A 13,805-nucleotide genomic window follows, 5' to 3' on the forward strand; every position below is an offset into this window, starting at 1 on the left:
CCCTTCCTCACCCCAGCCTGTAAGGTTACAGCCCTTGTCTGGCTGTATGCTCAGCATGCACCAAGCTTTCATTTGTAGGGACAGTGTTAATGAGCAGAACTTGTGCCTCACTTACAGCTCACATGGAACAAGTAATACTTGTTTATTAGTAAAAATGCTCTGCAGTAACATGAATTCTTCCTTTGTTTCCCCACTTGCAACTTAGCTCCATTTTCTCAAGCATTTTCTCTTATTCCTTCTGCACAGGTGAAGAAGACCATGGAAGCTACACTGCAGACAATCCAGGACATAGTCACGATAGAGGACTTTGATGTCTCCGACTGCTTTCAGTACAGCAACTCTATGGAGTCTGTTAAATCCACTGTATCAGAAACCTTCATGAGCAAACCAAGCATTGCCAAGCGACGAGCCAACCAGCAGGAGACAGAGCAGTTCTATTTCACAGTAAGGAGTTAATTTTCAGTGTAAGCACGTATAATGTTTTTAGAATTATGCTTGCAGGAGAGAGCAAAATAATGCTATCATCTTGCAAAAATGCTTCTGTAATTGATTTTGGACGAGCAGAGTGAGCATATTAAGCTGTAAAAAGAGTTGCTTTGAGTTCTTTACAAGTACACTGGGATGTGTTTGTCTCTTGATGCAAGCTTAGTGTGGATAAGTCGTGTAAAATTTGATTTCTCCTGTCTGTCTGTGGGGAAAACAGCTATCAGAAGGGCAAAGCTGCAACAGCGTGCTGCTCCAAAGCAGCTACATCAAGCACCAGGCTGATCTTCCTTTGGGTGAGCAGAAGTATCCTTGAGGGTGGGTTACAGGGTGGGTGTCTGTGCTAAGCTAATGCAGGTGACTGAAGCAGTGGAGGAGCAGCAGTGGCTCCACAAGCCAATGCAGATCAATGTGCATTTACCAAACCCTTAAGACATGGGTAAGTATTATACTAATCTCCCCTGCTGGTGGCTCTTGCAGCAGTGTCCTGCTGGCCCACCTGCAACACCTGATCCCTGTGCCTTGAATCACTGCCTTGTTCATAGCTGCTCCTGGGGGGCAGAGGGGAAGAGAACTGCTTTGATTTCCAGATTGTGGGCAGTTAAGGATGTGGGACAGGGACAAAAGCTGTGCTTCTCTACAGCCTCAAAAGCACTGAGGCTTATTCCCATGGGGTGGGGAGATAAGGGCTGGGCTGCGCTTAGTGCTCCCACCCACCCACTGCTTTGTGCTGGAAAAGTACTGGTGTGAGTGAGGGTGTGGGGAAGGTGTCAGGCTGCCTGGATTTGAGGAGCTGCTGGGTGTGAAGGTTCACCTTCCCAGTCTGACAGCAGATTTTCACCTCTTCAGTTCTTACAATGTGGAAATAACGTCATTTGAGGATGTTTCTCCTGCATCATGTCTGACTCCACTGTCAGAACTGAAATCCTGAGGAGTTCATCCATACTTCTTTTGATTATTTTTTTTTAACTAAGCCATGAATTGAACCCCTGTGCATCCTTAATGCCTTCAGAAAAGAAAAGCCTTAACTTGAAATCACTGCCAACAGGCTGCAGAACGACAGGCATGAGGAAGAGTGAGGAATACATGACATATGTGCTCCCTGTTGGTTGGAACCCTCCCTTCTCTCTCGAAACCCAATCCCTGCAGCTCCGCTATAGGCAGGCGATGCTCTCAGCGTCTGTTGGAGCTATTTTGAGCTGAGCCTTCTTGTGCTGCCTCTCCTCGCCTCACATTGGCTGTGAGCAGCATCTCGGCGCCTTCCAGAGATGCATTGATCCTCAAATCCACACTTAGACGTTTGGAGGGGGACAAAATTTGATGCAAAAACATAACTGGTTATAAGAAAATACACTCAATATTGGCAAAGCGGGTCTGCAGAGGAGTTTTGCATCAATGAATGCTTTCTTTCTGTCATAGAGACCTATGCTTGCTGCTGGAGCAGTTAATTAAAGCTTTGTGATTATATTGCTTCTTGATTTGTACCCTGCCTTTCTTGGGGCTTGCATCCAGGTTGCTCCCATTGTACAAATACCATTTTTCCCCTTAAGGATTGGTGGTGTAGTTGGGTAATACCAGGCCAGAACTGGAAGGTATTCAGATGTTGGGAAAGCTAATGACAGGAGTAGAACCTTGTGTTGCAATGAGAACCTTTTCCCTGTGTTTGTGTTTCTAGCTCTGTTTAAAAAGCCTCGTGTTTCTAAAGGATGATCCATGGTGTTAGCAGAGTTCCTGTGCTGTATATTGAATGTAAACATGTGCTAATGATAACATGGCCAGCTACTGTACAATGGTATTTCATGTGCTGCGACACAGCGGAGATAAATAATGCTGTTCTGAGCTGTGAAAGAAGAGATGAAAGAGCTTTGAAAACTGCATTTGCAGAGCTGTGAAAGATCAGGAGCAAGTGGGAAAAGTGACTGTATGATCGTATAATGTTTCTCCGAGGGAACAAATCCGAACTTCCATAATATCTCTATTTGTTTTGCCCTGTTTTCCCCTCCCTCCCCCCATCCAACGCTGTGTATCACCCGGAGTGGAGGCAGACGCAGTGTTTGACGAGTGAAGTGGGGTGAGAGAGGTTAAATGGGAGAATAAGCACAGTAGCAGCCTTTTAGCTGAGAGAAACAGATTGCTCATTCAGCTGGCGGTGATGCATTTCCATTTCCCAGTCTGAGGAGGAGATGTTTGACAGTTCCTCAGATGTCTGAACGATGCCAGACGTTCCACTGATTCCACAGTGAGACAATAGGAATGGCACACAGATACGTAAGGGCAGAGCAGTGGGTTTGCACCCACCCGGGGTGAGGGGGGGGTTCTGATGCATTCTTTGCACTGCAGATCTCAGTGCTGTATGGTCCTTTGGTGCTGTGTTCAGGATTCAGTGACCTATAGATGCAATCAGAGGAATCAGCTGTCAGCTCATCACATTGTTTTCTTCCATTCTTGCAGAAAATGAAGGAGTATCTGGAGGGCAGGAACCTGATAACAAAGCTCCAGGCCAAGCACGACCTCCTTCAGAAGACCCTGGGAGAAAGTGAGTGGGGACCTGCATATCACTGCCTGCTTTACTGTCTAGAATTACCCAGCAAGGTGGACGTTTTCATGTTTCATGAATTTCCTTTTTCCAATCTGCCTGATGGGGAAGCTGGCTGACCTACATGGCTGCTTGAATAATGGTGAACAGAAAGAGCTTAATGACTCATTAGTGTGCATCGCTCAGTTGGTAAAACGAAGCGTGTGCCTGCTTGCTCGTCCTGACCCCTCCCCATTTATGCACGTTCTGCTTCTCACTGAATAACCCATATTGAGTAAACCTTGTGACTTCCAGATTAGTGATTAGTTCCAAAGCACTGCCTCATTAGGTGGGTCGGAAGGTTTGCTCACGTGGTAGCTTGGCTGCTTCCAACCTCTGGGGTTCAACCCAGACTGAGCTCATGTAAGTGAACGTGGCTTTTGTTTGGAGGAAAATGAGTGTATTTTGCAGCATGGAAAATATGTTGCCCATCTGCATGACACTGGGCATTTGCTGTTAGTGTCAGAACAAAGCAAGATTTCTTTTCCTTCATGTTATGGGCAAATTCTGTTGGCCAAACACGCCTGAACTATGCATCCAAGTTTCCATAGAAACCTGCCTGCCTCATATTTGCAGAGGAGAAGGTTTGATGGTCTGAATGTCACCGACTGGCTCTGCTCACTCTGGGTTTCTAGGCCAGAGAATGGCTCGTGGTTCGTTGTGACTTAATGGGACTCCCCACTGTCAGTGCTGTGCAAATGTTCTGAATGGAAACTTAAACAGCGTGTGGTCCTTTAAGCACTTTGCTTTCGGTTTAAAAATTACACCACAAAAAATGTAAAACTCTGCTGCGGTAATTAAGAGCTCCCTGCTTATCAGACCCCAAAACTGGAAGGTAAGGCTTGAAATGAACCTATTCCGTCACCTGTGAGAGCATAGATACTGGGAAAGCCAGGCACATTGTGTGTTAGCAGGTTAATGGTATGAGCTGTGACCGTGTCGAGGCTTAGGAATAAAATGGCACTTAAATGACACGTGGGCAAATAAAATCCCTTTCACAAGTCCCAGGAACACGTTTAGAAGCTTTGCTGAAGAAGATGCATACAGCACGTTTTACTGTCAGTGACAGCCCATGCCTTCTGTCCCTGGAAGCTCCTGGGTTTGTTCCTGGCTTTGCTCTTTCCCCCATTCTCAGGCGACATTCAATAGTCCTCTTGCAAAGTACCTTAATCTACAGATGACAGGTTCCAGTAATAGAAACAGCAGCGAGTCTTCCTGTGTATGAGCAGTGGTGTCCCTGCCTGTTGTATGCGCTGCAGGAGCCCCTTGATGCTGCTGCAGCCATGGAATTTATATATATGAATATTCTATGATGGAAATGGGACAGATGGCTGGAAGTTTTGCTTCAGAACAACATTTTCGTGTAAATTATGCACTGTTTGGGCTTTAGCTGGAGAAGGGAAAGCAGCTATCGAGATGCATCCAACTCATTGTCAGCCATCAGCAATTAGCCACGTTCCTGCTCCTCCCCAGGAGCAGGAAGGCAATGCAGGAAGGTGGATTTCCAGCTCACATCAATGTGGTTTTGCTGATGCTGTCCTGGCCATCGCGATTCCCACAGCCCACACTGCTTCAGTGTCTCTCACTGTGCTATATCAGAACGATGCTGCGCAGGCAGGCAGCAGTTGTTAGCTTGGCTGCTCCCTCACAAACTCAGTGCAAGTCAATGGAACGTTTTTATAGATGTTTGTGGAAAATATCATTAAACGTCTGCCTCCCAAAATAGCCCCAATGCAAACGCGCTCGGTCCATGGGCTAACAATTCTGCAAATGTTTCCAATCCTGCTCTAAGTGGCTTTATAAAGTACAATCTCTCTCCATAGCAATTCCCTTGGGAATGGAGAGGGCGGGGAGTGGTTGACAAGCCCAGTTTTTTGGCAGCTGAAGTCACCAATTAAGAGTGCACGGGGAACCAATTTCCCAAAGCTGTACTTTCCAAAGAAAGAAGAGTGCTGGGGCAGCCTGAGCTGTTGTGTGCTTTGCTGGGGGGGGCCGTGCTCTGCTGACCTCCTTGGCAGCACTTGCAGGGATGCTCACATCCAACCCTCTGACTCTCCTTGTCCTCCTCCTCCTCCCAAACGTGGCCCTGCAGAGCAGCTGAAGGTCTTTTCCCATTCCTCTCCCCATAATGATGGTTTCTTTCTTTGTCTCCATCACAGGTCAAAGGACTGACTGCTCTCTTGCCAGGTATGTGTGGCTTTTGCTACAAATCAATTGCCAGCCTGGGTTATGCATGAGGGAGGGGAGAAAAAGAAACTCATTTCACCCACGTGTAACCACATTCCTATCCTTCACATGGCTTTAAATGCAGCACATCAGTGCAGAGTGGTGGTGGTGCTTCTGGTTTCATCCCATGATCTGTGATGGAACTGGATTGCAGCAGGCCCCGGAGGATCACCTCCTTGCTTGTAATTAGGACCAATCACCGAGCAATAACTAACCTTCCCTTGATGGGGTTTCTATAAAGCATAACAAATGTCTGGCTGCAGATGGATGGGTTTGGGGAGCTGGGCTGTGCGTGGGGGCTGTGCATCATCCTGCCTTGTAACAAAGGGAAGGTGATTACTGCTGATCCACAGCCATTACTCCTTTTCAGGTTCCTTACAGCAAAGCAGAGCTGACAGGTCCTAATTAGTGCCTGACATCTGTAATAATAAAATATTATTCATCATGAAACAATTTTAAATATCAAAGAATCATTACTGCTAATAGTTTAAAATAGGCCTCATTGTCAGTGACAGCCCATGGAATCTGCTTGCTTTTACTTTTTGTTTTGTGGTTCATTCAGTACTTTTGAGTTATTTTTTTCCTAAAAGGAATTTCCCCTAAATTAACAATCTGGTTTGGGTTTTTTTTTCCCTCCCCCCCCCCTCCAAACTGCAGTTCTAATCACCTTATTTATAATTCAGCAGCCATCTGCTGCAATGAGAGGCATTAGGGCCTTTCTCCCGCTACCTCCCATACTTCATTTTTACCAGGGACTATAGGAATCTTAAACCCCAGTAATAAATCTTAGGGTGGTATCTTGGCAGAGGAAGGCTCCTTCCTTGTTTCCCTGCAATTAATGTCTTCCAGCATCACTAAATGAAGCCGTCATGGTTTGAACTGAGTTGGCTGAGCCTGGTGAACCAAGCCTCAGTCTGATGTTTGGGGGGGCACTCATTTATGTGTGTGTATGAAGGCTCTCCCATGCAGGCATAGGGCTTTGCAGTGGTGCTTTCTGGCAGCTGCTCCCACCTGCTCCTCCAGGAGTGTGCAATTCATAATCAAACTTCACCTTGCGTGAGGAGTGGATAAAACAGATTTCCATCTGGTTGGAATTAAAATGTCAAGGGTAATCTTTTGTCAAAGCCTTGGGCTCCCCTGTGTCTGTGTCGGGTTTGTAGTGATTTAAAGTCACTTAAAATCTTCTGAAGTTCCATGCATTGAACGAGACTAAGTCATTATGATTTGTATATCTGGCTCCTTCCCTCCCAGATCAGCATGGCTTGGAATACCAAGCAAGAGCTACAATAGTAGAGAATTATCTTGACTTTTTCTCCTCTCTTTTTCCTATGGTACCGATGGGCTGTTCTGACCTCATCATCCGCAGACGCAGCTCCACTGTAAGAAAGCAGGTAATCAGTGTTTGCTTAACTAATGGGGGGTGTGTGTGTGCAAATGAGGATGGATGGGAAACTGAAGGCTTCTCATCCTTTTCTTCCACGTCCCATTTCACCCTCCTTGAAATGGAACTGCTGTCTGCTGACTCAGTAACTGAAATCAATAAACACAGATCCACAGCCTCCATTCGTTTTCTTTGACAAAAACTTCAGAAAGGGTTTAATTCTGTTTCTGAGGGACCTGGAACCAAAGAAGCCGAACAGCCTTGAGCTGTCTGCACGGTTGTGGTTTATGGGTTTCATGCTGCTCTATTTCTTTGTCCCCTTTCCCCTTTGTTTTCTCTCTGGAATGCTATTAGAGCAATACCTACTTGCTTGTTGCCTCCTTGTAATGAAGATTTACAACAGCAACCCCTTGGTTTGCTGGCTGTAGTGGGTAATTTATTTCTTTTTAGAACCTAGACAGATCTGGAACTGCACTGGAGCAGAACGTGGCAGATGAAAGGACAAATTTGCTCTCCATTGTTTCCCCCCCAATGCACCCCCACCCCACTTCTTCCTTTTTACTTTCTGCAGCACGTTTGAATACAAGGAATATGGAGATTTGTATAAAGCAAAGCTGATGTCCATAGCAGTGCTATCAAGATCTAGGTAGTCTTGGAGCACATTATGCTCTGAGCTTTTAGAGGCTTGGAGGTCTGCCTTCATCACCAGTCACTGTAATGAGGCCAAATGAGGATTTCTAGCCCTGTTTTTGTTTTTCTTCTGTTGTTTTTTTACCATCCTGCTGTTCTTTTCTCCCCACTGTGCAGGATTCCTCTCAAGCCATCCCCCTGGTTGTGGAGAGCTGCATACGGTTCATTAGCAGACATGGTGAGTTCATGGGGAAAAAAGTTTCCTGTTCTCTCTCTTTCTATTGTATATACGTATAACTTTATAGACCTGGAAGCCTTCTGAAATACTCAGAGAGTAGTTTGGAACATGGTACTTACACAGATGGATGCTGGAGACACTGCAAGATAAAGAACTAGTGCTGGCTTCTTGCTGTGTGCTTGATACTCTGTGCGCTCCTCAATCCTCCAGGCTGCTGCACGTAACCATTGCTGTAAACACAGAGCTGTAAGCTGTGCTTCCAACAGCATCCCTTTGTTCCTTATGAAATAAGGCTCCCATCCTGAAGTACCACTCACGCCTCACCTCCCTTCACCTTGTTTTGGGACATGAAATGTGGCCTTCACCACTAATAATTGTGCTTCTTATAGAGGAGGAGGAGGACTCCCAGCACTAAATGTAGGAGGTCAAGTAGTGAATTAATTGCTTGCTTATTGCTGCAATGAGACGATTTGTCTCTGTTTCTGAGGTTAACTTCGTAGCCTTGAATGCTGTGGAAGGTTTTTATAGGTTTGTTTTAATCTGTTTTCATTTTTAATCAATATCATCTGTTAGGAGCATGTGAAACAGCTGTTAATTAACATATGTAGAAAGAGGTTGCATTTATCTTCATTAACCAAGACAGAGCCAAATAGCAGGTCCTGTTTCGTTTTCCTTGTCTAATTACCATCTCACATTAGAAACTATAATTGGGAGTTCCATTCTCATCATCACCTGGGAGAGCCAAGGGCTGTAATCCTTTACTGAGGCCATAATTGGACGTTTGCTAGAGAAATCATTGTGGTCACATTGCGATGCAAATCAGAGCCTGATAAAATGGGAGACATCAGGAGGTTTTATTCTTAGAAGTGTTTTCCTGGTTGGGGTCATCAGCAGACACGTTTTCCAGCAAAGTCAACTGATTTCTGCACAGGATGTGAGATCGTGGCCTGAAGGTACAGCCTGCAATGAGGAGGAATATGCCTTTAGACAGCAAATCCACTCGAGTGGGAAGGAGCCATACAGCTGCTTGCCTGCCACAGTTATGCTGTAGGAGTTAATGTAGTTGGAGGTAGCCTGGCTGACATTTACTACTTCTTTCCTCTATGGGAGTGGGATGAATGTCATTCCCCTCCTTGCTTCTCCATGCTCAGGGTTGTTTCTTTTTGCTGTTGTGAAGCTGTGTCACAGCTGTTAGATGCAGCACTGCAGAGCTTCCATTGCATTGTGATAAGAGCAGTGCCAGAAACTGAGAGGAACAGCAGCACACAGATGCATTTAAGAGAGCTTATTAGTTTGTGGTTGTCATTATAAATAAAGCAATAAGGCATTGCAATGCTCCCTGTTTCAGATAGCATACAATTAAAAGCCTCAAGAGAATACGAGTTGATTTTGCAGATGTGAAGAAGGCTTTGTGCACCAGTTGATTTGTGATGGTTGGTGCTTCTCTTACACCATGCAGCCAAATAGTGGTGGTGGGATGCTGGAATATCTGACAGTTGGTTTTCATGGCTCTGCTAATGGTGGTGTTTAGCAGCAATGGTTTAAAGACCATCCTGGAGCCCTAGGTTTGGGAGGTACTGCGGAGGGCTGCTTTGCCCTGGGCCATAACAGCATTGCTCCTGAGAAATAAGCTACATCCTTGTGTGGTTGGCAGTGTTGTACTGCTGGCTGTTACATTATTAGCTTGTGGTTTTCTTTGGGTTGTCAAATCCCATGGGATCCCCCAGGGGACAAGATGGCACACGTGGCTGCTGTAACCAAGGTATTCTGTTCCTGCGTACTGTGTACATGCATGGATGTGTACAGGAAGACTGCTTTTCTCACAGCATCCTTGTTTTGGCCCACGTTTCTTACATATCCTATATCACAGATGCTGTAGCTGAGCAGGGTGCCAGATTGTTGATTAGCATCTCTTGTTGCCTTTCAGGTTTGCAGCATGAGGGGATATTCAGGGTGTCTGGGTCACAAGTGGAAGTGAACGACATAAAAAATGCATTTGAGAGAGGTAAGCAGGATCTTTTCCAGGGTCTCAGAAGTGATTGCCAAAGGTGTCAACTTGTTGAAGTGTTCTGAAATGGTCTGTTTTGAATGCAGCTTCCATTCTGTTCCTGTAGTTTTTGTTTCCTTAGTGCCTGTAGCCCAAACACCTCTCTGTGCTCATTAACCTTGAATTCTCCATGTTGTTTGGCATCGTGCTTTCTCTCTTGTAGAGTGTATAATAAATATTCTGGACTCAATCCTCTCTCATGTCCAACAGCTTATTGATTATTTGCAGCACTGTAGAATAGAGAGGAATTCATTATTGGGTGTAAATTATTTTCCTGCCCATTCCCTGCAAGCTGCGTGAGCAGTTTGTTTGCTGCAGGACGAAGTCTTGTGTATTCCATGTTCTTAAGACGTGCCCTAAGGAAATGAGAGAGTAAGTTTCAAGATGCAGTTAACATGGTGTAGCTTTTAATAGATTCAAGTTGCTTTTCCTATGTAAAGATCTGTTCCATACAAAGGCTTGGAATGACTGGGAAGCTCCTGACTCATCAGCTTCTTGCTGGGATATCACTTAGGCCCCTTTTTAAGTAAAGGGAAGAGCTGTCATCTTTAGAAAGCAGCCAGTTGTTCCAGCACTAATGTGCAGAGATAATTTATTTCTTGCTTCCTCTCCCTTGTTTCTCTGAAGCGTGTGATATACAGGACTGACAAAGTTAACAGTAATGTCTCTGCAGTTTATTACTTCCACCAGAACCCTTGGTGGCAGTTAATATCAAGGATAATGCTCTGGTTTTTAGTGCCCATTTATTATCTGGTGCATTATTAAGATTATAGGCGAGCTTTGGTAATTCCAGTCACATAATGGATATAGATAGCTTCAATCTGAGGTTTGCCCCATCATTAAATCTAATTATATACAATGGGGAGTTTTCCATAGGGAGCAACTCCTTAAGTGGGCATCTTCTCTTTTGTCACGCAGACAAACAGTGGCATATCTGCAGTGACAAATAGTTTGTCCCAGAAACACCCCCTGCAGTTCAGCACGAGGTGTGTGCTCCTCAGCATGGTTATGATGCTCACTGCCCTCTTATGTGTGAACCGAATGCAGTTGGGCTTCAGTTGTGAGTTTACTGCTGAACCCATGTGACATTGCACTCAGTAGAGGCTCTGTGAAGCTCTCACCACTCCAAGAAGCTGAGGTTTCTATTAGAAGCTTCCCTTCTTGACTGCTGCCTTCAGGGAGCTCTGCTTCGTTGCTGTTAGTGCAGCTGGGGGAGGTGGGATGAACTCTGTGCTGCGTAAATCTTTTCCTCCAGCTGAGTTGCATCCTTCCATCCTGATTGTTTTCTCCACTCTTCTGATCTTTCTTGCTTGTTTCTTTGTCACCCAGGTGAAGATCCTTTGGCCGGGGATCAGAATGACCATGACATGGATTCAATAGCAGGAGTTCTGAAGCTCTACTTCCGAGGGTTGGAGCACCCTCTCTTCCCCAAGGACATCTTTCATGATCTGATTGCCTGTGTCAGTAAGTATAGAGATAGGAATGAACAGATTGTGAAGGCTGTATTGTGGATTTATCTGAGACAAAGAATAGAGCAAAATCCTCCACTTCTGGGGACAAAAACCTGATCTTTAGGACCTCTTATCAGAAGGTGTGAGAAATGCTGTTTCAGAAACAGAAAGTGTTTCCAGCAGGGTTTCCTCCTGGTGTTAATAGATCTGCTGCCTGTGTGCTGACGGTAGCTACGAGGGGCCATCTATTGCCTCTTGCTACAGAATTCATGAGGGCAGTGGCAGTCCATTTGCTGACATTTTTGGTTGTTTTTAAAGGTGGTGGGCAGGGGGTCGGTCTGTGTTTTGGTACTGGAGTCACCTCATGTTACACGGCCTCACTATTGCCATGTTGCTTAGAATGAAAGAATGATTCCATTGTTCTGGTGGTGAAATGGCCTTTGCAGTGGTGGCCTTTGAAGCAAAGCGAGAGATAACTGCTTCTAACATGACTTGTGATTGTCTTCTCCTGCTAAATGCGTTTACAGAGTTGAATTCACATTACACAAGAAGAAAAAATCTGCTTCCAAATAAGCTCCCCTTTCTGGGATGATTTATGCTGCCCACTTGTTTCTCAGTAGGCTGCTGCACACAGAGCGTTTTGCCTCACCCCTTAACTATGTTAATTCTCCTTTGAGTGTTGTACGATTTCTTCTTCTGAACACCCACCTTTCTAAGCTAACTTGAATGAGCTTATTGTGCCAGAGCTATTGAAGGAGATGACATCCAGTGCTCCCACGCTAGGAAGGAGCCTGCAGTGAGGTTTTCTGTGTTCTGGACCCTTAATTGCAAAGGCATCACATGCAGGACCTGCAGCCTTTGGCAGGCAGCTGGTGAATCCAGGAAACAGGCTGACCCTTGTGATATGCTGGCTGCCTGTTTTAATATTTCACCTGGGAAGCATCCCATATACTGTCTGCATTTGGACTCGGTGGCAAGTTGGGGATGTGGTGATAACTCAGTGATTCTCTTTCTTCCTTTCAGCAATGGATAATTTGCAAGAGAGAGCCCTCCACATCCGAAAGGTGCTTCTGAACCTCCCTAAGACCACTCTGATCGTAATGAGATACCTCTTTGCATTCCTCAATCAGTGAGTACCTGCTGCAGAGCCAGCCTTGATACCGCTGCAATCTGAGCAGCAATTTAAAGTGCAGGTGTCACTGGATGACTCCTGCATCTGTCGTCCTGAGCTTTTGAGCCTTGCTGACGCTCCTCCAGATGTTAATGCCATCTCAAAGGAACTCCAGCAGTGGAAGTGAATAATGTAGCTGGCAAGCTAAGCAAAAAGTGATAAGGAGGGATCAGAAATTGCATCCCGCACCACCAGCGAGGAGCACCGTGTACTAAATAGTGTGATTGACATTACTGTTTTTTAAAGGTGTCCATCACATCTGGTGGGTTTGTTGGGCAGCCCAATGCAATCATAGGATTCCTCAGGTTGGAAAAGACCTTAAAGATTATCAAGTCCAACCACAGCTTCCTCCAGCACTGAGGATTTGACACCTGGGGTAACATGAAAAGAAAATGTCCTACCTGGGAGTTAGCACGTTTAAATGCTCCCCTGCTAAAGTTGGTAGTGTTGAGTGATGCTGCTGTTCTTCATCACACTCATCTTAACAGCAGGAATGAAGAAAAAGGAGAGAATGCATCGGGATGTGTTTTAAATCTGTATAAGGTGGCTAAACTATAAACGGGGATTTGAGCAGGGCTGGGATGAAATCAATAAGGCTGTTAAAATCTCGTTGGGGTTTCTATTTCATCTTTTTGTAATGCTGTCAGTCTGTCTTTTCTTCACAAAACCCCAGAATATTCAAGTGCCAGCAAAGCAGCTTCAGCAGCAGGAAGCCCAAAGCCAGCCCTACTCGCTCATCTGTGTTCTCCAGCAGATGATGGTGGTGATGATGATAACGTTTTCTGTTGTTAATCCTCCTCCCCACATCTGTCTCTTGCAGTTTATCTCAGTTCAGTGAAGAGAATATGATGGATCCCTACAATTTAGCCATCTGCTTTGGGCCAACGCTGATGTCTGTGCCTGAAGGTCACGACCAAGTCTCTTGCCAAGCCCACGTCAATGAATTGATCAAAACCATCATCATCCAACATGAGAACATCTTCCCAGGACCGAGAGAGCTGGAGGGTCCAACGTATAGCAGAGGTGGAAGCACTGAGGATTACTGGTATGATGGGTTCCACCGAGGGGAAAATGAATGGGTGCATGTTTGTTTGCTGGCCAGAATGCTCCAACCGTGCATTCTGCATTGTCTTAAACAGGATTCAGGCATCTAGTCCAGCCTCTGAGATTCAGTGTAATGCAAGTGAAGGTGTCTCTGGATAGTCATTAGCTTAGAAAGTCTCTCCAATCCTGGTTTTGCATTCTCTGATTGTGTAGAGTGGCTTTAGTTCAGAGGAAGGATCACTTGCAGCCGAACCCAGAAAGCTGTGGCACAGTCGGGTTTTCAGGGCAGCACTGATGGTGGGGGGAGGGAAAAGAGAGGAATGCAGAATCACCATTTCCATCCAGCTTAAAGCTCGAGAGGCCCGGCCGCGTGTTCAGTCTGAAAGCAACATCTGGAAGCAATTCAGCCAGCGCGGCTCCTGTCATCTGCAGGGGAAGGTGGGGGAGTGGGGGAAGGAGAGGAGGTGTTTTCTTTCCTACTGGCCAGGCTGATCTCTCCCACTGAAAATGAGGAATGTTGTGTCCTGCTTTTCCCCCCCTCCCCCCTCCGAGTTCCCTC

General features: G+C 45.7%; 1 protein-coding gene across 12 annotated transcripts in view; it reads left to right on the forward strand.

Moving 5' to 3' along the window:
• SRGAP2 (SLIT-ROBO Rho GTPase activating protein 2) overlaps positions 1-13,805 on the forward strand; it is a 75,631-nt gene that overhangs the window by 45,599 nt on the left and 16,227 nt on the right. For all 12 annotated transcript variants that reach the window (XM_085527131.1, XM_015885312.3, XM_085527133.1 and 9 more), the window contains 9 exons: positions 247-444; positions 2,935-3,019; positions 5,218-5,245; positions 6,651-6,675; positions 7,473-7,533; positions 9,461-9,538; positions 10,910-11,044; positions 12,055-12,160; positions 13,023-13,247. In XM_085527131.1, the coding sequence (XP_085383257.1) occupies positions 247-444; positions 2,935-3,019; positions 5,218-5,245; positions 6,651-6,675; positions 7,473-7,533; positions 9,461-9,538; positions 10,910-11,044; positions 12,055-12,160; positions 13,023-13,247 (941 nt within the window). The remainder of the gene's footprint in view (positions 1-246; positions 445-2,934; positions 3,020-5,217; positions 5,246-6,650; positions 6,676-7,472; positions 7,534-9,460; positions 9,539-10,909; positions 11,045-12,054; positions 12,161-13,022; positions 13,248-13,805) is intronic.

The sequence above is a fragment of the Coturnix japonica genome, chromosome 38 (genome assembly GCF_054131305.1).
Source record: "Coturnix japonica strain WE chromosome 38, WE-NBRP24, whole genome shotgun sequence".
Lineage (NCBI taxonomy): Eukaryota > Metazoa > Chordata > Aves > Galliformes > Phasianidae > Coturnix > Coturnix japonica.